The 21798-nt window shown below is 49.9% G+C and overlaps 1 protein-coding gene and 1 long non-coding RNA gene across 2 annotated transcripts; both read left to right on the top strand.

Moving 5' to 3' along the window:
* The first annotated feature begins 238 nt into the window (after nt 1-238).
* On the top strand, nt 239-10953 carry LOC117998538 (putative protein TPRXL). Its single transcript, XM_034987284.1, has 3 exons — nt 239-246; nt 402-926; nt 10741-10953. Exons 1-3 carry the CDS (start codon nt 239-241, stop codon nt 10868-10870), a joined length of 663 nt encoding a protein of 220 aa, XP_034843175.1. The 3' UTR covers nt 10871-10953.
* Nucleotides 10954-11263: 310 nt separating this feature from the next.
* On the top strand, nt 11264-21242 carry LOC118026890. Its single transcript, XR_004683708.1, has 3 exons — nt 11264-11530; nt 16052-16245; nt 21000-21242. It is a non-coding gene; the product is annotated as an uncharacterized LOC118026890 (long non-coding RNA).
* Nucleotides 21243-21798: the final 556 nt, after the last annotated feature.

Genomic DNA, 21798 nt, shown 5'->3' with positions numbered 1-21798 from the left:
GGAGAGAGGGGGAAAAATCCTTCCAGAAGAATTTGCAGGCGTGGATTGGGGTAATTTTCTCTCTCTCTCTCTCTCTCTCTCTCTCTCTCTTTTTTTTTTTTTTTTTTGTGGCGGGAGGGGGTGGGGGGGTCGGAGTTGGAGGCAGGGAGGAGGGGGGAAAGTTTCTCGGGGGAGGCAAAAAAAAGTTTTCTCTCCTCTGCAAAAGGCGGGCAGGGCGCCCTAAGTCCAAGGACAATCCATGGAAGTGTTCGCTTCTTCACAAGTTGTGCAAACGATTTGTTAGTTCATGAGCCTAATTAGTGCGGGGATCACATAAACAGCTTCCTCCGAAGCCTGGTAAATGGCTTGATGATTGGTCGCTATTACTCGCCCTGAGGTGGAAGGGGGGAGACTCTTTAAAGTGCGTCAGAGGGAGGCGAGCGCCCGGGAACCCGGAGGCCTGGATCCCGGCCGAGTGTGGAACGGAGTCGGCGCCGCTGCCTCGGCCGAGCCTCCTGCGCCCGCCAGGCCGCCGACCTCGCCGCGCCTTCGCCCCGCGCTCCTAGCTCACTCGCTCCCGCGGCGCCCGCTGCGGCTTCTCCTCCTCCTCTTTCGCCTCCCTCCTCTTCCTTCGGCCTCCTCTCCTCCTTCTCCTCCTCCTCTTCCTCCTTCTTCTCCTCCTCCTCCTCCTCTTCCTCCTCCTCTTTCCCCACCTCCTCCCCCTCTGCCACCGCCTCCTCCTTCACCACCACCACTCCCTCCGGGGCACCCCGGTCCCTGCAGAGTCCCCGGCCCGCGCCGCCTCGGATGCGGCCCCCTGGATCCCGAGCTGGTGGGACAGACGGACGGACGGACACGCAGATTCCCTCGCGCCTAGCTCTCGGCCGCTGCTGGCCCCCGTGGCCCCGCGTCCGCGAAGCTGGGATCGCCGCCCGGAGCACCGCGGGGTAAGCAGGCAGGGGTGGAGGGCCGGGAGGCGAGGGCTAACCGAGCGGTTCGGTTGCATCGGTCCCCACCCCCAGCAGAACTCCCGGCTGTTTCCCAGGTGAGGATGTAGCCTGGGCTGGGGGTTGGGGGGAGTCCTCCAACCACGCGTAGCGTCGAGGTCCCAGGGTCGCTGCGTTCGCGATTCTTGACCCGGTTTGTTCGTTTGCAAGTTGAGACACGAGTCAAGACCCTGCCCGGGCGACGGGCTTCCCACCAGCCCCACAGGCTCCCGGCTTTTTCTCTCTGGGAAGGTGCTCACCTCCTTCCCCCAAACCGTTCCTAAGGGTGGTATCTGGGGCCAGGGGGTCCAAGGTCAGGGGAAAGGCGGACTTGGTGTTACTATTATCGTTACGCTGTCGTTATGACTTGCGTTAGTTTTGTCATCATTACTATTGCTGCTGCTGTTGTTGTTTTATTATTATTATTTCTACTATTATTCCGCCATCTGTCGTGCCAGGGGCGGGTTGCTGTGCGGGGCTTGCAACTACGGCGGCGGATCGCGTCTCCGGTCCCAGGCCGTGTCCGCATTTTCGAGCTCGCCTTTGGTTTTGGGATGATTTTAGGGCCGAGTTCCCTCGTCCCCATTGGCTCACGCAGCGGCATAATTATGATCACATCCCCCAGGCTGCTGGCGCTGCTCTCTGTTTATTGGTGGTTAAAGATCTATTATCTATTCATCAGCCGCTTCTTTTTCCTTTTTTTTTTCTTCTTGCCAATTGCATTCTTCTAAAGTGAAGTACCAGCAGGTATTTTGCACGTTTACAATTAATGAGAAAAAAAATCTGGCATCCTTTAAATCTATTACTTAGAGGTCCATGCCATTTCTCTAAAGGAGGAAGAAATGCCTGTGTTTGGTGACTAGGTTGCCGTGAGACCCGAGAAAAGTCGACTGGGAGCGGGGGAGAAGAGCAAAGTCCTGAGAGCCAGATTGCTTCCACCACCAGCTTCATCAGGGGAGGGCCTGGGTCTTTGGACATACTCCCCTGCTTGCCCAACTACCCACCTCCCTGCCCTGGAGGTCTCCCCTGACCCTCTCTGGTTTCATCCGCTGTATTTTTCTGTTTAGGTCAATTTCTCGACTTCTTTATTCCAGGCATAATTTGTTTTGGGGTGGGGAGGGGAAACCCTTTAGGAAAACCCCGCAGGCAAGAGAGTTTGAAGTGTGTTTTCTGGGGTTGTCTGAGCACCTGATCTTAGCTAACAGAGATCACATGTGCCGCGCACCCCCCCCAACTTTCCCAGAGCATGCACACATATACACACTCACACACAAGACAGGTGTGGGCCTTGGCTTTGCCCTCATGCCCAGAGAAACCTGACCCCGTCTCAAGCTTCAGACCTCTTGACGCCAGCTCTGGGCTGGGGTGGTGACTGGGTTTTCACCCTTCCCAGGTTCTTATGGTCTTGCTTTGCAGCATTGTCCCTCCCCCCCCCCCACCCACCCATCCTTTTCCCCAGGCCCAAGGATGCAGGGTGTTCAGTCCAGCCTCGTGGTGGGGTGCATTTGGAGATGTACTTCCCTGTGGCCTGAACCACCGACCTCCAGAGATACTGTCTCCAGTTCAGAAATCCCTCCCTCCATTAAGCTGTAGGGACACAAGCCCCACCGTGCCCAGGCCAGCAGGGAACCCGAAGCCACCCTGAAAGGTGTTTGGCTGTTGCTGGCCAGCAAGCCTGGGGTGGAGGTAGAGGTCAGACCTCCATTTCCAAAGCCAGAAAGAAACACCCGATTTAGGTGGGCTTAGATCATGGATCCCGGAACCAGAGGGCGAGGTCCTCCTTCTCCTTGGAAGGCTCTCCAGGAAGGATGGAGGGTCAAAACTAGGGGTACTAGAAGCCCTGCCCTGGCTGCAGCGTGGGGAATGACCATTTATTTCCCAGTATTAGTGATCTTGGCTGGGGGCGTGAGAGGAGATGACCTTGAGGGCAAAGGGGATCCAGTTAGTGTCTGGGAGGTGGAGTGAGGTATGCCATGGTGTCTAAAATGTAAGGGCGTTCGACCTTTTTTAAAAGTCAGAGACTGGGCGCTAAAGTGTTGTTGGTACTCCCTTAAACCCTTTCCTACCTTTGGCTAGGAGTGTCTGGAGTGCTCAAGGGAGTGAGCCACAGTCTGGAGCCCAGATCCCCTCCTCTTCCTGCCAGAGGCAGGAACATTTGGCCCGGGGAAAGGGCCCAGATTGCTCGGATCCTTGTCTCCCTTCCTGCAATATCGGCTGGCTGCAGGCCACCCAGCTCTTGCAAAGTCCCCGGAGGTTTGCCCCGGGGTCTCTTGTGGCCGGCAGGTGGGCAAGGGTGAGGGAGCAGCAGGGTCCGTCTCCTCTGCCCCAAGTTCTGCCAGCCCCAAGTCTCGCTCCGGCCCACACGAGGGAGAAAGGGGTTTGGGCCACGCAGAAGCCCTGGAAGCCAGATAATCGATGCTAATTCATGCAATCCGGGACCTGAGGAACTTGGGAAGGTTCGAACTGCCGCCCCTGACGTGCGGGAGAATTAACTAAGACAGTAACTCATTAACCAGACTGGTGGGTGAGGCTCACCAGGGCACTGGGCACTCTGGTCTGGACTCGGACCCTGGGCCAACTTGACCCTTGCTCCTTGCACCTCGAGGCTGCCCCTCACTTTATTCGTGGCTTAGGCCTTTGCAGAATCCGGCCCTTCTTTGTTTCCTAGCTGCCCTAAAAGGATGGGTGTTTGGTTAAGTACTGGAGCGTGCAGTGGGGATTTCTGAGGCTCCATCTTAGGGCAAAGGGCTCTCTTTCCCACCCCAAACTACCTCAAGTTGGGTTCTGTAGAAGCAGGAATCTACATTAAACAGACAGCTGGACTAGCCGACCTAAGGTGAAGGTTTGAATCTGGGATCTGTCATTTACTGGCTGAGCGATCTTAGGCAAACACCACAACATCTCCCCCACTTCCATCTTGTCATCTATAAAAATCTGGTCCATGCTGCCCGCGAGGCAGTGGAGGGTAGAAGTCAGGCCTGTTTTGAGGAGTGATAGAACCCTTCTACTTCTTGATTATGGTGGTAATTACACCTCTATGAGCGTTTTTCCAAACTCATAGAACTGTACACTACAAAGGGTGAATTTCACTGTATGTTATACAGTAATGAACCTGCCCCACCCCAAAACACCAGTCAGTTCTGGGTGACCTTGAGCAAATTGCCTGACCTCTCGGAGCCTTTCTTTTCTGTGAACTGGAGATAAATAATAGTATCCTGGCCCTTGGGGTTATTTAAGTAGATCGGCCAAGCAAAGTGCTTGGACTGTGATTAGCACATAATGAACTGTAATAAAAGTTAGCTCCTGTCCCTGATGTTGCTATTATTGCCCGCCCACCTCCAGGGCTCCTTGCTGGGCTTCAAGACTGAACCAACATAGTTGTGCAAACATAAGCTATTGCTGGTCTCACGTTCCTGCCACTAGTTTCTCCATGCTCCCCCCCAAAGGCCTGGGACTTCCCTGGGCAGGTGCTGGGGTGAGAGAAGCCTGGATTCCTGGCTAGTGGGAGGCATCAAAGGACAGAAATTTGGGGGGGATCTCTCATAATTACCTGCTTTGAGCTTCCTGCCTGGAGTGCATTCATCGCCTCCTGCAATTCGGGATGGATGCCCAGGTGCCACCTGGGGTCACTGCCTTTGCCACCACCTTCTTGAGTCTCAGTTTTCTTATCCGTGAAGAGGAAATATCAAAATCTTAACAGTTGCTGAGAGGAGTTAAGTGAGCTAATGTTTGGCATAGTCCCCATTCAACAAATATTATTGTCAGGCCACCGCCTGGTGTGGTCCAGCCCGCCTGGTGCACTCCGCCACATCCAGGACCCTCCCAGTGAGTCGGAACCGGTTCCGTGAGTCCGCACTGGAAGCATGGGAAGCGTGGACGTCCGCGAAGGGTGAGCCCTTTCCCAAGCCCAGTGCCAACGCGAGGAAAGGTGTCCCGGGAGGGAGAGGCCTCAGGGCTCGGTTAAGAATTCCTCCAACCCACTGTGATTCCCAGTCACCAGGCCTCTCCGAACGCGCAGAGAGAGGGTGGGAAAACGAAAAGAATTCATACCTTTAAAACATGTTCTTTTAAAAAATTGTTATGAGAGCAAAATCCCTTCCTGGCGTCCTCCCTGGAGGCTGCTCCCTGGGCCGGGATCCGCGTGCGCGCAGCGGCGCCTAGTGGCGAGGGCCGGAGCCGGCGGCATAGCCGCGGAGCCCCTGAGCCCCGTGCGCAGGGGAGTGCTGGGGTGGCGCCCCACGGCCAAGCTCCTGCGGTCACCGCAGTCTGGGCCGGCAGAGAAGTCTATGGAGGCTCACTGACTACAGAGTACAGAGGACGACATGGAAATGCGTCCCTCCTCCCTCCATCAGCTCCAGCTCTTCGAATCCCAGCTCCAGTAGGAGTCGGGCTTCTTTCCGAAGAGTGCAAGGAAGGGGGAAGGATTTCAGTTCTAAAAATGACGAGGCGGCCATGATCACCTGTGCCAGGCCGATGGCCAACTACCGCGCAAATGGACCCACACATCCATGCCTGAGGTCCCAGATCCCGCTGCCCGACCCCTGTAACCCAGCGCTGGCCCCACCTGGCGTGGAGTCAGAGGGAGCTGGGGTCAGCGGGCGCGGCTCTCCCAGCTTCGCGCCCCCTCATGGGCGGCCAGTGATAGTTCGAGACAGGGGTCCTGGTGGTTATTGCCGAGGTAGCGATTGGTCACCAGACGGATTGGGCGGCCACGGCGGACAAGCCGGGTGACCGTCCCCTTCCTCCTGGAGCGCGCGGACCCCATCTGCCTCGGGGCAGGTTAGCCTCTCCCGTGAAGTGAGGTCGTGGAATCCTCGCGGGGTTCGCTGGAAATCCAGGCGGCATCCTCCAGGTAACTGTTCAAAGCGTCCACCTGGGGGCCAAGCGGTCCCAGGAGTGTCTGGACGCTGGTCTGGGCCTTTGCTGTCCCAGGCGACTGCAGGTAACTGGTGCTGTCCTTCTCTGGATGTTAGCAGAAGCTTGTGAACTCCTGGGGCTCCGGAGATCTAGACAATCTTAGACCTAACATTTCAGACCCAGGAACTCGGCACTGACCCGTTGGAGCTACACGCAGGACCTGGCCCTAGAGTTTTACCTCCTTCATCACGCTGAAACGCATCAATCCCTCAACACACAGCTGTCTGGATTCACTACTAAAGTCAAAGAAACGGAATCAAAGCAGGTCCCCGTTTCCTTCTCCCTCAGCTGCCTTCAAGTGAGTCTAAGGCCAAGCAAAGATGAGTGAGGGACAGACTGATGGACACAGACAGGCAAGCAGGAATTAGGAACCACTGGTCTTGCTCAGGCGACGGCTCCGCAGGGGCGGAGATAGTTCTGTCTCTCCTACACTCGCCCCTCCAAGTGTAGGCAGTGTTGTCACCCTCCCCGCCACCCACACTAAAACTACAGCTCCACTGGGCCACAAGGGCAGTGACTGTTGCCAGGTGCTCTGGGAGGCTGGGCAAGATGTCTAGCAGACCACAGGGGCATCATGGAAGGTGGGGGACACACCTTCTGACTCCTCTACCGCCTTCTTTGGCATCTTTCCGTTTGAGACTCCGCTCTTGTCACCTGTGACTGACCTTGTAAATTGGGGTTCAGTTCTTTTAGGAAACTCCTTGGGATTGTCAGCACTAATGAGCCATCAAACCTGGGGATGGCTTCTGAAACACTGGTGCCCCACCAGCTCCTCTTTCAGGAACGGAACTGTTTCTTCTTTCAGTACCTTTCCCTTTTTTTTTCTTTCTTTTCCTTTTTTTTTTTTTTTTTTTTTTTTTTTGACTCTGGGGGCCAGGCTAGGGCTTAGAAAGGGATCCTGGCCATTTGAAGAAAGAAAGAAACTGGAGACTTTCTCTTGGAGCCTGCAGCTCTCCTTGAAACCTGGAGAGGGTGCCTGGAAGGTTTAGAAGAAATTGTAGCATTTAAAAGCCCGTTTGCTCACACTCCTGATCCCAGTGAACTTCAGAATCTGATGTGGAAGGAGTCATAATACCCATTTTCCAGATAAGAAAACTGAGGCTCCAAGAGGCGACACAAAGCACTCACTTCCTGGCCGTGCGGGCCGTGGGCATTCCACGAGGGGCCCTGGGACCGCCCCGCCCCCCGCCAGTATTGCCAGATACCTACATTCAAGCCAATGAGAAAAGAAAGGGAAGAGCCCCCCGCAGGCGGACGGGGGCGCCCAAACCGTCGCTAGCAGCGAGGTTCGTCCGGGCGGCCCCACGTAGTGGAACTCCGGCGCTTGCCTGGAAGCCACTTCCCCACCGTTGTCCTCCAGGCCACCTTTTCCGTCCACAGGCCTCGCCCCGCGCCCCTTTTCGCCTTCCCTGGTCCCCTCCTGCGGATTCAAGCACAAGCGGGCCGTCCGCGGCCTCACTGCAGCCCGGGAGCTGAAGAGCCGACAGGGCAACGCCCGGTGGCCCGGGCGCTCGGAGGCCGCGGCCGAGACTCGGTGGCCCCGCACCCTGGCGTCGCTCTCGTGGGCGACTCAGAGCGACCCTGAACCCGCGGGGCCGCGCTTGCGGACGGGAAAAGCGGAGCGGCGCGAGCTCCCCTCCCAGGCAGCAGGGCGGCCCGAAGGCCCCGCGTCCAGCTACCTCTGCCTCCGCGGCTACCTAGGCCAGCCTGCGCGGACCTAGCTGGGAGACAGAAGTGTGCCCAGGGACAGGGAGCTTCCGAAGAGGCGCACAGAGAGGGTCCTCCCGCCCCCCCCCCACTTCGGCCTGACGAGACCTCACCCCCCCAAGCCTGGGCCCTGGCGGCCTTTACTTACCGGCAGCGGCCAGGCTGCCCCCAGGGCTAGCGGGGCGGGGGGGGGGGGTGTCCCTGCAGTGGGGGCCCCGCAGCTGCACCCCTGCCCACCACACTCACATTCCGGGGGCTCCTAGAGTCCGGGGGTCGGACGGACCAGGCCCCGCTCCCCTATTTGAGTCCCCCTCCGCGTCTGGGCGCGGGGACACGCCATGCGCCCAGCTTCCGCGCGGCTGGCGGAGGGGCCGAGCGGGGCCCGGGGGGACCTCCGGGTCGGGCCTCCGAGGCCTCCGCGCCGGGTCCGCCCTTCTCCCCCACCCCGGCGGGGACCCGGAGAGGCCCGGCCGCAGCCGCCCTCCGCTTAGCCGGCCGCCCGCGGCTCGCCGGGAGCAGCGCAACAAAGGGTGGCATCGCGGCGGCGCGGGCAGGGACCTCATTGGTTCAATATTAGCTTTTCATTCCAGTCTATTGTGCCCATCTGAGATAATATTGACTCTGAGGTGAGAGCCCACAGACGACAAAGCTTGTCTAACGCTCCGCGGCAGGGCGCTCGAGGGGAAGAGAACCCGAAACGGAAAGTTAAAGGCTCTGCAAACAGAAGCGGCTCGCGCGGCGGCGCGCCCCGGGGCGGCGGACGGGCCCGGCAGCCGGGCGCTCTGGGCGGCGCGCGCCCGGGCCCCCGGCCGGGCCCCGCGCTTCGGGAGAGGGTCTCTGGGTCCCGAGCCCGCTCGAGGGGGGGCACTGCGCGTTCCCATCGAAAACAGCCCTCGCTCAACACACACTCCCGTCTTCCAGACGGTTGCTTTCGAGGTCCCGCTTCTAGGTAACTGGAGAAAAACGGAATCCCCCCCACACTGTTTCAGCTTGCCAGGAAGCCAACGTCGGCCTCTGGGGTATTTTCCCCTTTTAAAAGATGAAACTCTTCAGGGCAACTTCTCTGTCAAAACGTTTCTCCTATTTCTTCAGCATGAGAAGAGTAAACACTCGCAGCAATTATCATTAAGCTGCATTACTTGGAAGTGCGCGGTTAATATCGAATTTCTAACTGTGCATTTCGCTTTGCTTTGAATCGTCTCCTTGCAGCCCCTCCACGGGTTTCGTAACTGCCTTTCTAACCGCAGCTTTAAAGCGCCTCTGAAACGTCAAGTCTTGCATATAAAGATTCGTTTCAATTTCCAAATTGCCTCTAAATGCCCACATTGGAAAATGGCACTTTAAGTTGTCTTGTATGTCTGAGACAGAACACTTAGGTTTACGCTGGGGGGCGGGGGGTAACCAAACGCCAAATGCTCAGGGCTTGCGGTGACCGTGGAGAAGGATGCCCTAGGGTCTCATTTACGAAATTTGTGTCTCCCCCACCCCCCTCATTGGAGACTGACCTCTGTAAGAGATAATCTGTTAACTCCATTACTCCAGTGAGGAGCTAGTCATTTGGAATATTTATGTCCACCCCAAGACACGTGGGCTGGTGGGGAGCTGGGATGGAGTGAGGACTGGGGTGGTGCCACCAGCATCTGGGGACCATTGTGCGCCTGCCTCCTCCTCAGGCTCCCTGGGGCTCCGTGGTACCCGTCCCCTTGGCTCCTTGGATATTTCAGAGGAGATGCTGTTTAATATGTATGACCTATAATATATTATGTATGGTCCATTTGTATTATGTATTATTTCTATTATTTTTTATATACAATATATAATTAGGGATTATATATTATATATTATTTAACATATAATGTGTATTATATGGTTTCATCATATTTTATGCTGTTTGACATATTTAACATCTAGTTCCTGTATTACATTATTATATTACTTATTAACATATATGTTTAATTAACTATACATTATATATCATATACTGTATACAGTTCTGGATGTATAATATACAAATATTTATTATATATGTGTTGTGTGTGCAAAAGTATTTGGGGGAGCCTTTAATCTCCCTGAAAGTGTGTATTTGATTGTTTAATGCAAAGTTATAAAGTCCTGATCGAAACCACGTTGACAGCAGTTCTGTCTTTATGGCAAACACCCTGGTGTCCAATTTGGGCCCCAGGGAAAGGCGGGGCGGGGGTAACTCTGACGGGAGGGACAGCAGGTCCCTCTCTGGAAAGTGCTTTTCCAAACGCCCGGTCCCTGGGAACAGAGGAGACCGCGTTGTGGACCTGGCGGCCGCCTCCTTTTCATTTGCGTCGTGGTGGTTGTTTTGGTTTGGAGAGAGGCTGTTTAGAGGCTCCGACGGCCCCTAAACTGATGTCATGAATTAAAAATGAATCTGGGGAGTGCAGCATCTGCCCAGCTGAGGCGTCTGGGCGGGCAGCGGAGGCCTTTCCGAGGTTCTGGGCTCCAGACTCGGGAGCGGCGGGCTCGGGCCTCGCCGTCTGGTGCGGCCGTGCAGCCGCGCTCTGGGCTCCGGCCGGTCCCGGCCTCTGCTGCGTGCGGGCCTCCGGCCTCCCGGCCCCGCGCTCCGAGAAGGTGCCCGGGGCTTGGAGCGCTTGCGGATCAGGTGCTGCCAACTGCAATCCGCTTCTACTCGGGGTTAAGGGCTAAAATTAGCAGGTAGTCGCCCGCTCCCGCAGGAAGGCCCGGGCGGTGTGGCCAGAGTTGAAAAGCAAATGGGGATCTCATAGGTCGCAGGCGTTCGCCCCTGTAAAAGGCAAGAACCGCACAAGAGATCCAGTTGATAGAGTGGGGAGGGTGGGGAGGAAAAAGGAAAAGACAGTCGAAGTCAGGTAGAAAAGAGAAACGCCCTCACTTTACAGCCGGGGAAACGGGACGCGCGGCTCCTTCCCCCTGAGGCCTGGGAGTCGGACGAGGGGCTGGGGTGGGGGGAGCCAGGAAGACCTAGGGAAGGGGGCGGAGGTTCAGAGACTGCCAGGGTGCGGAGGGCCATTTCTTAAAAAGAACTCCCCCTCCCCCCATTGGACACCAGTCTTGTGGGACAAAACAGTGAAAGTTGCAAGGAAAAAAAAACAACAACCAAAAAACAACACCTCACCAAGAGGTTTGGTTTTCCCACTTCCAGTAAAACCCTGAGCTCTGCGAGACCGAGCCCACCTCTCATCTGGGGCCAATCGCCAGCCTTGAGGAAAGGTTTTTGCGGACCTCGGAGAGGCGGAGGACTGCAGGTTGGGGCCTCCCTGCTCTGTCCCTGAGGGGACTCCTTGGCTGATTTGGCCGCTGGGAAGTGGGAGAAAGTCTTCGTGTTGCTAAAAATAAAAAACAACCGACCTTCCTCCTCCCCAGCGCTTGCAGTCTCCAGGCCTGGCTGCATGGTGAGACGTCTGAACACGCACAGGATGCCAAGCCTTCCAGATGAAGAATGGATCACAGTGCCAACCATGTGGTCGTGGATCTCCCCCAGATGGGCTTTGGTGCATCTCGCCCATCTGTAATATTTCCTCCATCCAGGTGATCCATCTTGCCTCTGCCCAGCGTGGTGGAAAACTTGATTCTCATTGTGGAAGCAGGAGAGTGCCGTATTTCTGCCCCTTGCTCTGAGCCCCGCTGATTCCGATTTAAGGGGCAGCTGCTCAGGTGTGCTGGGAACAAGATAGGGTCTATTTCATTGCTCAGCTGCTGCGGGGGCATCTTGCATGAGAGGCGGTCCATTTCTATCACTGATGCCGCCTGTATACTGTGCTAAGCATCTGTGACAAGGTTCTATCTTATCCAGTCCTCTCGGAAATCCACTGAAGTATTCACTCTACTCCCACCTTCCAGATGTGAAAGCCAAGACTCTGAAATAAAGGGATTCGCCCTAAGGTCACACACACACAAAGCGAGTAAATGAAGACGTCTGGATTCCAACCCAGGTCTGTCTGACCCCAACAACTTGTCCTCTTCCCCCCACCTCCTGTATCCTATCAGAATGCTCCCCTTTTCCCCAGCAAGGAAGTCAGGGCCCACAGTGTGAGGAAAGAGATAACACTTTGCTCTGAATCCCCCCAAAAGTCAATGACCACAGACTACAGAGCCTAGATCCCACATTCTCTCCAGAGCCTTTATTCCAGGTCTGGAAGAGAAGAGAGAGAGCCAGCACATGGGTAGAATGTATGGAATTACAGAGAGCCCGCTCACACCTTGCTTTGGCCACGTTCCCACACACCCAGGGAGGTGGACACTGTTGTTATTACCCCGTTAGACAGGCAGAGATGGGCTCAGCGAGGTTGAACAACTTGCTCCCTGTCCAGCCAGTTCACGCAGAGCCCTGGCACTGGCCCGGGCCAGCCCGTTCCAAGCCTCCCAGCTCCGCACACCACATATGGGACCATTTAACCAGCAGAGTCGGGCCTTGAATTCTGTTGTGAAATTGCTAGGTTGTTTTCTCTTTAAGTGTTCCTGCAAATATTTGGGGATTCAAAACTTTCTCTTCATTTATGCCCCTCCTGTATTCACTCCTTCTCCACCATGCACCCATCTGTGTCACAGGGCCATTAAAGAAACAAAACAAGGAGTTCCCCCCTTATCTCTGTTCAATGATACTCAAAGACCATAGTGTATAGATTTTACCTACACTTGTATACTTTGCTCTATAACCATTTGCTTTATGCCCATCACCAAAACACAAATGTGTCATCGAGAATTTAAAATTACGTGTGCGCGTATTTTTCATGATTTTCGTGGAATTTTTAACCCTTGCTTTAGACAGTGTTTTCTATTTGCTAAGATGCAAGGGCAAGAGTTTGAGGTCGGAGGAATCCTTTGGTCACATGGTCCCATATCCAAAAGCATAACCAAGAAACCAGACAGGGAATGGCAGGAGAGGTCTCTAACCGGAGGGGATGTACCAAGTACCCTACCATCAGGACGAGATCTTGCCAGGGAATGGCATGAGCCTTCAGGCAGCCAGGGCTCCATCTCTATGCCCATCTGAACCTCACTTCTTTACTTCTCCACAAGAGCCATTGTCCTTCCATTCCAGGGAAAAGCTTTATTTTGTCTGATTATTATAAAATTATATGTATATTTTCATACTAGACCAGAATGTGTGAAGAAGTATGTATCAATCACTGAATCCCCTAGCCAGAGGCCACCACTGTCAAACATTGGGAGATGTTAACTTTTGACACCTTGGAAAAGAAAAGAAATTCAGTTATGTCTACACATTTTCATTATTGTTGTTCTAGTAAATAAAGAAAGGAAAGAAACGTGCTATGTAGTTCTGTTTATATGAAATTCATAACTGAATATAGAAGTCAGAACAGTGGTTGCCTCTGGCAGAGGTTGGCTATAAAGGAGCACAAGGGAACTCTTTGGGGTGCTAGAAATGTCCTCTATCTTGACTAGGGTGATGGTAACACATATGTGTACAATTGCCAAAATTCATTGAACTTAAGACTTGTGGGTTTGACTATAAATTTTTATATTTCAATAAAGAAAAAGAAAGAAAAGGAAGAATATTGGGCAATATTATAGCCAAAGACCAAGCTGGGGAGGGGGATGAAGGAAAAAAAAGCATAAGATGCTCAGCTAAGACAAACTACACACAGACCTAGAGCTTTACAGAGAGGGATACAGGCTTGGCCCCCTATACCAGCCTCCCCCAGCAACCCCCTTTTGCAGGCCCTCACTTAAGTCCAAGAGGAATGGATCCTTAAAAGGGGAATGCAGTCGTAAGTTCCTGCTGGGGCCCACCATCTACCAGACTCTCTCTTCTTCGATGCTGTGACTCCTCCATGTTAGTCAGACACTGCATTTCCTGGTAGGGGCGGGGTGTCCCTTGGAACCCAATAAGAATCTGTGCTGAGTCAGGAAGGAAGCTGGAAGGCCTTAAGTTTCAAATAGGTTAGGTTCCAAAAATTTCTTTCTTCATCGCTGTCTGGGATGCAGAATGTTGTCTCTCAGAGCGGCAGTGTTAAAAATGGTCAAGTTTTCAAGTTTCTCCTCCCCCAAAAACCTATTAAATGTCTACTCATAAGATAAAGAATTATAGGCTTGGTAGGAATATAAATGTGTTTAATTATACCGGTAGTATGCCATGAAAGCAACCCCCCCCCCGGAAATGTACCTGTTATTTGACAGACACTGTGTTAGCATTTGGGATTCAAAAATGAAACATCTCATGATCTCTTCCCTCAAGCAGCTCACTGTCTAGTAGAGGAAGACGACCTTGTAAATACGTAAGTGCAATAAAATTCATAGGTATTGTGATAGAGGTGGTCATAATTAAAGAAAACAGAAAAATAGAAGTAATGCCAGTTGGCAGGGGAGAACACATTTTGAAGCAGGGAGAGTTGTTGGGACAAGGAATTAGATGAAGCTCTGTGGAGACTCTAGGGTCCTGGGGCACTTTGAAGGGAAGTGGTCCTAGATCTGATTCTACTTCAAAATGTAGGTCTTCCCTTTTCTTTTTTCTTTTTTAAGATTTTATGTATTTATTTGAGACAGAGAGAGAACACAAGCATGGGGAGGAGCAGGGAGAGAGGGAGAAGCAGATTCCCCACTGAGCAGGAAGCCCAACATGGGGCTGGATGAGACTCCGGGATCATGACCTGAGTCGAAGGCAGACTTAACCTGCTGAGCCACCCAGGCGTCCCTGTGACTTTCCTTTTCACCGCAGAGCATGACCGTTGGACTTCTCAGTCATGTTTGGGGTTGGTTGGTTTTGACTTTCAAATTATTTGAAGGGAGTAGAAGTGGGCAATACTTACAATTCCAAAGAGAAAAGGAACGAACATTTGGAAGGTATATAAACCTTGAACAAAGCTTGTCAGAGGTAAATTTGGCCCAGTGGTTGAGAGAGGAAAAAGCATAACCCCCAACACTGGGGAAGAAAGAAAGACCATTCCCCACACCAGCCACCAGATGGTGAAGATGGGCCAGGATAGCTTGGTTGCCTTCTTGAAAGCAGAGTGGGTTAGTAGACTGTGCCCCCAGAAGTATGGCACCACTTAAAAAATCACATACTTATAGTATTTGGGGATCATGTAGTCATTCGACCAACATAGCGCATTTACCATTTATAAGGAAATTTGCAACTGACCAGCAATTAACAGGGTTAAAAGATCTAGTGGATCATGATCCTTGCCCTCAAGGATTATTTGGGGAACTAGATAACTATTATTTAATGTGCCCAGACATAAAATCCCCTATGTTTTGTTTTGTTTTTCCCTCCTGAAAGGGAAAAATCCCTTGTATCAGCAAGTCAGGAGTAATCACAATGCAGGATCTACTGACCTCACACAATTGTTCTGAGGGCAGAATATGATTAGGAGGTAAACGTGCCTTTGTCAAGTTCGGGCATTAGACAAGCATTAATCATTAAAATGGTTTTCAGCTGTGTCCTCTTGCTGGTCAGTTTTTCATTCAACAAACATATACTGTGCGCTTCTGCTGAGCAAGTACTGCTATGGGCCCTGGGAACATGGCAGTAAAGAAAACAGACAAAATCTCTGCCCTCATGGAGCTGACATTCCCCAATAGGACAGTCTGCTGACACTAATAAAAGGATTCATCAGCCATGTGAGAGAGGCAGGAAGCTTAAGGCAGAGCAAAGCCAAAAGTGTATATATATATATATACTCTGTGTAGAATATTGAAAAAAATCGGAAACAAACCATGTGTCCTTTAATGCGGGACTGGTAAAAGATTGTGTTTCTTCTGTACTAGAGAAAATTGTGTCACTATTAAAAAGATGACAGTAGGGGCGCCCGGGTGGCTCAGTCGTTAAGCATCTGCCTTCGGCTTGGGTCATGATCCCAGGGTCCTGGGATTGAGCCCCACATCAGGCTCCCTGCTCAGCAGGGAGCCTGCTTCTCCCTCTCCCACTCCCCCTGCTTGTGTTCCTGCTCTCGATGTGTCTCTCTCTGTCAAATAAATAAATAAAATCGTTAAAAAAAATAAAAAGATGGGAGTAGCTATCTCTATGTAGTATCACAAGAAGATCTCCAAGACCTGTTAAAGGAGAATAAAGCAAGTTCCAGAACAAGACATAATATGATCCCATTGATGTTTAAAACAAACACTTACCTGTTTGTTTATTCACACACTAATGTACAGTGACATGTATATACACTTGAATGAGATCTTAGAGAAAAATTCTGGAAAGATACATAAGTGACAGCAGTGCTACTTCAAGTCCACATTCAAGGGAGCAAAGGGGCACTGGTGGGGGAATGGTGTGGACCAGGTACGTTTACTGACTCTAATGTATACAAGTATACAATGTATACTTCTTGATTGTTTCATTTCTGGCAAGAAGAGTGTATTGGTATATGGCTTGTATAATTAAACAAGGTGTATGCATGTGGGTACAACTGAGTTATAGCAATATGATTATGGATGATAATCGTTGCTCTTTTAATCTCCTTTAATGTTGTTTTAATTGTCTATAGAGAGATATATACACATAGATGAAATGAAGCCAAAACATAAAAGATGGAATTAAAACACGATGCCCTGGCTCTGAAATCTTGCCTCTCCCCACCCCACCTGCAGTTTACAGTGAAACCTTTTTTAAGAGCATCATGGGACGTTGGATAGAAATCCTTGATCTCCTAGTTCTGAGGCACATGTAATTATTTCACAGGTAAGTAGCCTCAAGGATCTTTTCGATAGATATGACTTCATTTTGAGAACATCATGCCTCTCCCAGCAGTAATTGAGCTTTGGCTGGAGCCAATGTGGGGGTTCTGGTATGTGCTGGGCGACTCCCAATCAGGTTCCCCTGGCTCCCAACCCAAACCAAGTGAACTGGCCTTGGCTTTGGCTGATCTCTGAAAACCAGCTCATTCAACCTGTCCAGATCTCTTCCACTGCCTCTCTCTCTCTTTGGGACTGTGGGCAAATCTTCCGGGTCTCCAATGGAGGCCGCTGGCCTGCGTAGCCTGTAATTTATAACCCTAAACTTCTCATTTCTACTGTGGCAAATTGTTACAAGGGGCCACGTTCACTCACATGCACCTGCCATGTGCTGAGAACGAACAGAAGCAGAAAAGCAAGGTCTCTGGCTTTAAGGGGCTGCTCTTGGTGGAGTCAAATTCTTGGGGAAGTTGAAGCCAATGGAACTGCTAGAAAGGTGGACTCTGAAGCCATTTGGAGACCCTCCTGCACTTCTCTCCAGCCTCCTGCTCTAAGTCTCTTACACAAAGTTGGGCTCTGCTCCTCCAACCCCTTTGTTCTGAAAGTAAACTGGTAGTGCCCCTAGCCATGAGGTATTGCTTCAGGTCCCAGAGATGGGCCCACACCCATGTGACAGTGGGGGAAGAAGAGTCTTGGCATGGGGACAGGGATAGCCTGAGGCCAGGGTGAGATCCGAAAAACGAGTGGAGACCCAGGACCTTACAGCCAATCTGCTGGCTCTGCCAATCTTTATTGAGCACTCGCTGTGTGCCAGGCACTGTGTGGAGCACAAGCATGAATCAAGGGCACTTGGGGCTTCCAGACCGGGCTCCCCTATGTTAGAAGCCTTTCCTGAGCAGGCTGATACCCTCTGTTGGAGAACATTCAGATCTGTGCCCTTCTCCAGGAGCCCCTCAAACAGTCAGTTCAACCTGTCTTAGCCGCCAAGGAGCAAAAAGCTGCCAGAGGAGACCCAAGCATGCTAGACACTGGGTCAGAAGGGGCTAGGGGTCATCCTAGATGTCATCCTAGACGGTGCAGACAACTCCACAGTGGCCTTGGTCGAGGCCAATCTCCAGCAAGGGGAACTTGCTTCCATGTGCTGAGGGTGGATAGGTGTTTTCCCAGAAGTGTGGCAGGAGCTGAGAATGAACCGGACCTCTCATTCCTTCTCCACACCTCCCAGCTGTGTGACCTAGTCAGTGTCTCAACCTCCTGTGTCTCAGTTGTTTCTTCTGTGAGATGGGAATAATAACAGTCCCGCTGATTCTTCTTCTTTCAGAAGATGATCTGGAGATTAAATGAGGTCATGGATAGAAAAGTAAATTATAAAGCACTTTACAATACAAGCAGATGTTGTCATACACTTTGAGGCCATCCCCTCCTCCCCCTCCAGGAAGGCCCTCTGCCACCAGCTGTGTGAGCTTTCCCCACGTGGCGAATGCAGGAACATTCATGTGGGCGGCAGAAGGCATCCCTAGCCAGATCACTGCTCACTGGTTCAAGGGGTCCTTCTAGAACCCACAGATGCCCTCCCAGGATTTCCCTTAGGAGGCAGTGGACAAGCCGGCCCTGGCCCTGGCTGAGCCATCCCATCACTGCTGCAGGCTCAGGCCCCACACTGAAACCCATCAAACCAATGCCATGTATGCCCAACAGGTGGCGATAAGTGGCATTTTCAGGGTGCTCCCTGGGTGCCATGTGGGAGAGGCTCTTCCTCAGCAGGGAGAAGGAACTCTGGGGGCAGCGGGGGACCCAGCGCCTCTGGTCCTCGCATGCTGTCAAACTTGGGCAAGTCGCCTCACCTCTCTGGGCACTGCTGTCAGATGCGCATTGTTTTTTTAATTATAAAAGTGACACATGATCATAAAAAATGTAAATGTGACAGAGGGGAAAGAGTCCGTGAAGACGCCTCCCCCAACTCCACTACCATTTACAGTCCACTAGAGAAATTCTTCTCAGTACAGGAATAGTTCTATATGCTTCTTGAACAGAAACTGGGATCACAAAGATACCTTGTCTCTTGGACCTTTTTTTTTTTTTTCCTATCGTATAAGCAGGTCTGCCTCCTTCCTTCAACCACCTGCAGAGTGTTCCAGCATCTATTGGGCCATTTTGTGACATTTCCATAAGATAAATTCCCTGGCATGAAATTACTGGATCAAAAATATTTCTCCACATCCTCAGTACATTGAGTGTTCTCTTCCTTTTTAAGACTTTGAGACTGATGAGGGAAAATATTATTTTCTTCTCATTTTAAACCGCCCGTTAGTGAGGTTCAGCATCTTTTCTTGTACGTTTAGTGGCTATTTATATTTCTTCTTCTGTAAAAATCTTGCTTACGTCTTCCAATTTTCCTATTGGCATGATGGTCTTTTTCTTATCTGAAAGCAGCGCTTTATATAGCAAAGCTCTTAATCAATTGCTTGTCATACGTTATGTTACATCCCTAGTTTGTCATGTGTTTATAGTGTGTATCTTCCATACCAAAGATTTGAATATTTATGCAGGTAAAATTGTTAGCTTTTTTTCCTTTATGGATCCTGAGGTTTATCTGTTTTCAAGAAAGGCTTTTCACAGTCTCAAGATTATGGAATTATTTTTATCTGGTTTCTTTTGCAACTTCTGTCATTTAGAAAAATGTGTGCATCTTTAATACATCTGGAATTTTTTTTTCTGTGGATGTGGCATGAGGTCAAAACCCACTTTTTTCCCTCTCTTTAAGGGATAACTGATTATTCCCGCATTGTCAATGCACCAATGTAGCCTTTCTCTACAAACACAAATTACAGTCTTTATCACATAACTTACATTTTTCTCCATTAGCCTATTTTATTCTATTCTACATTCTACTTTGTTTATCTATTTGGTATTTCTATGACATTAGCGTACTGCTTAATTATTCTGACTTTTGTAATATCTTTTCAAATCCAATGGGTCAAGCCCCATCTCATTTTTCTTCTTTTACAGAAATTGTCTATCCTCATGGATCTGTCCTCCTGGATAATACTGAGAGTCAGCTTGCCAGTTCTTTTAATCAGAAATTTTATTGAATTTACATAAAATTTATAAACTAACTTGGGGGGAGAATTGAGATCTTAACAATATTTAGACATCCCAAGCAGAAAGACAATAATTTATGTTATTTAGATTTTCTTCAGTGTATTCAAACCTCCTTCTAAAAGGTCTTAGATATTTCTTGCATGAATTGGTGTATTTTCAGTTTTATGGTGATTTATGCTTTTTTTGTTCTGTTTTTGCTGTAGCAAAAGGAATAATTTTTATATTTTCAACTTGCTATTTCTATTATATGAGAAAACTATTTAGTTTGTGTCTGGGAATCCTTGCGAACTCTCTTATTGTTTCTATTAAGTAATCTGTTGAGTCTCTTGGATTTTCCACTTAATAACTGCTTTACTTATTATCAAAGGAAAACATGTCTACTGTAGAACATGAAAACACACAAAAGGAAAGGGACAAATAGTACCTGTAAAATCTACTCTTTAGAAAAAGTTATTCTTAAAACTTCGATGAATGTCCCACCCCCCAAAAGATATATTATATGCATATATTGTATATGTTATATACATTTATATGTATATACACACACACATAAAATAGTATAATTTATATGACATTGTACACATATCTACTGAAGTATACAATGTATAGGTCTAAGAAGTAAATAATATATGTATACAGAGTTGTTCAAATAGCCTCATACTGTGCATAATATTTTCTAACCCACTTTTTCTACTCTCACAAACCTTTTCCCACAATGTTATTATTCTACATTATCATTTCAACAGCTGCATTAAATGTGTGAATTTATTTAAGCAACCCCCAACTGCAGACATGTAGAGAGTCAATTTTTTAATATTAGAAGTCTAAAGTGAACATCTCATTACTTAAAGCTCTGTATTAATGATTATTTCTTTTTTTCTTTTTTTTTTTTAAGATTTTATTTATTTATTTGAGAGAGAGAGAATGAGAGACAGAGACCATGAGAGGGAGGAGGGTCAGAGGGAGAAGCAGACTCCCTGCCGAGCAGGGAGCCCGATGCGGGACTCGATCCCGGGACTCCAGGATCATGACCTGAGCCGAAGGCAGTCGCTTAACCAACTGAGCCACCCAGGCACCCCAATGATTATTTCTTGAGAAGAACTTTCTAGGAGTGGAATTCTGGGTTCACAGGCATGCAGAAATCTAAGGCTTTGGTGACAAGTTGACAAACTGCCCTCCAGAAAACTTGTACCAATTTATTCTTCTACCTCCACTTTTCAATACTTATTTCTTCTTCAGATCCCACTTTTTTCAGTAAACATGGTACCACAGGCATTTCTTAAGTCTTAATCTCACTGGCAATGTCATTTTAATGGTAACAGAGTGTTTTGTCAGCCACCAGTCCTCTGTCGGAGCCCCCGCAGTTCCGTTTCTGGGATAAACCCAAGAATTCCCAATTTCCAGACTAAGCCGCTTCGTTTGATAATGGGGAACCCCAGCTTTGGGCTCCAGTTTCCAAAGGAGAAATAAAATGGTTAACTCAGCCTCGATTTCATTCGCTCTCTGCTGCCGGAAGGTGGCCAGGGGGCTCCATGAAATATTAATCATTCTAAGAGATCACTAGCTACTTAGCAGAAGATCCATTTGTGCTTTAAATAAAAATGCCCCTTCCCTGTCGTTTTTTATCAGTGAAAAAGGTGTCCTATTTCTCCCCATCAGGTGTTCACTTGGCAAGAGACTCCTAATCCAGAAACCCTTCCAGCACAGGGATAAGTTTTTCTAAGCAGCAAATGACTACAAACACATCTGCATTGACAAGTCACAACTTACATCCTTCTACGGTGTTTCTGCTCTTTTGAAAATGTTAATAAAAACTTAATGTGGAAAAAAAACAACTTTTTCCAAATATGTGTACCAATGAGCCTGAGGCAACTCATACTTTCTTATAAAATAAAGTAGGTCACTCACATCAATCATGTTGTCTTAGCACATTTTTTCCAAATTAGGAATTCTCAATCCATCATACAACATTATGGCATCCCTTTTCCAAACATTTCCTTTTAATATGCTCTTTAACATGATAAGCAAATCTAATAGAATACATTAGTGTCACTTCTCAGTGATGGAGTGTTTCCTCCTGTTGCAATTCACGATGAGTTCAGGGGAACATTTTTACTAACTGACCATCTAACGGCAACCACTTGTTGAAAATATGACAGCGACCCCAAAACTGCCAAGGCCACACTTGGGTGTGAGTCACAGGACTCCTGCCTCACCTCTCCATGTGTCGCATATGTAGAAAATGCCAAAGATGTGTGTGTCCCAAAGCAAAATAATAAACCCAGATTCTGTGTGCGAAAGGAGTGTTTACATTCAGCCTGTCGAATGCAGGAGGGCTGTACATGCACATAGACTGTCCTCCTATAGATCAAAAGCTTGTACTGGGCTTCGGTTTAAAAACCACATTGCTCTCAGCACGTTTCCAGATCTCCTGGATCACGCAGAAAGGGAGGATCCT

Source organism: Mirounga leonina, unplaced genomic scaffold, assembly GCF_011800145.1.
Source record: "Mirounga leonina isolate KUSES-001 unplaced genomic scaffold, KU_Mleo_1.0 Mir_114, whole genome shotgun sequence".
Classification (NCBI taxonomy): domain Eukaryota; kingdom Metazoa; phylum Chordata; class Mammalia; order Carnivora; family Phocidae; genus Mirounga; species Mirounga leonina.
Note: the sequence above shows the minus strand (reverse complement) of the source record. Positions and strands in the feature narration are given on the sequence as shown.

Excerpts from the sequence above, each read along its gene's own strand:
- LOC117998538 (XM_034987284.1), top strand. Across the intron at positions 927-10,740 it reads GCCGCCCGGAGCACCGCGGG|TAAAACCCTGAGCTCTGCGA; the intron begins GTAAGCAGGCAG and ends TCCCACTTCCAG.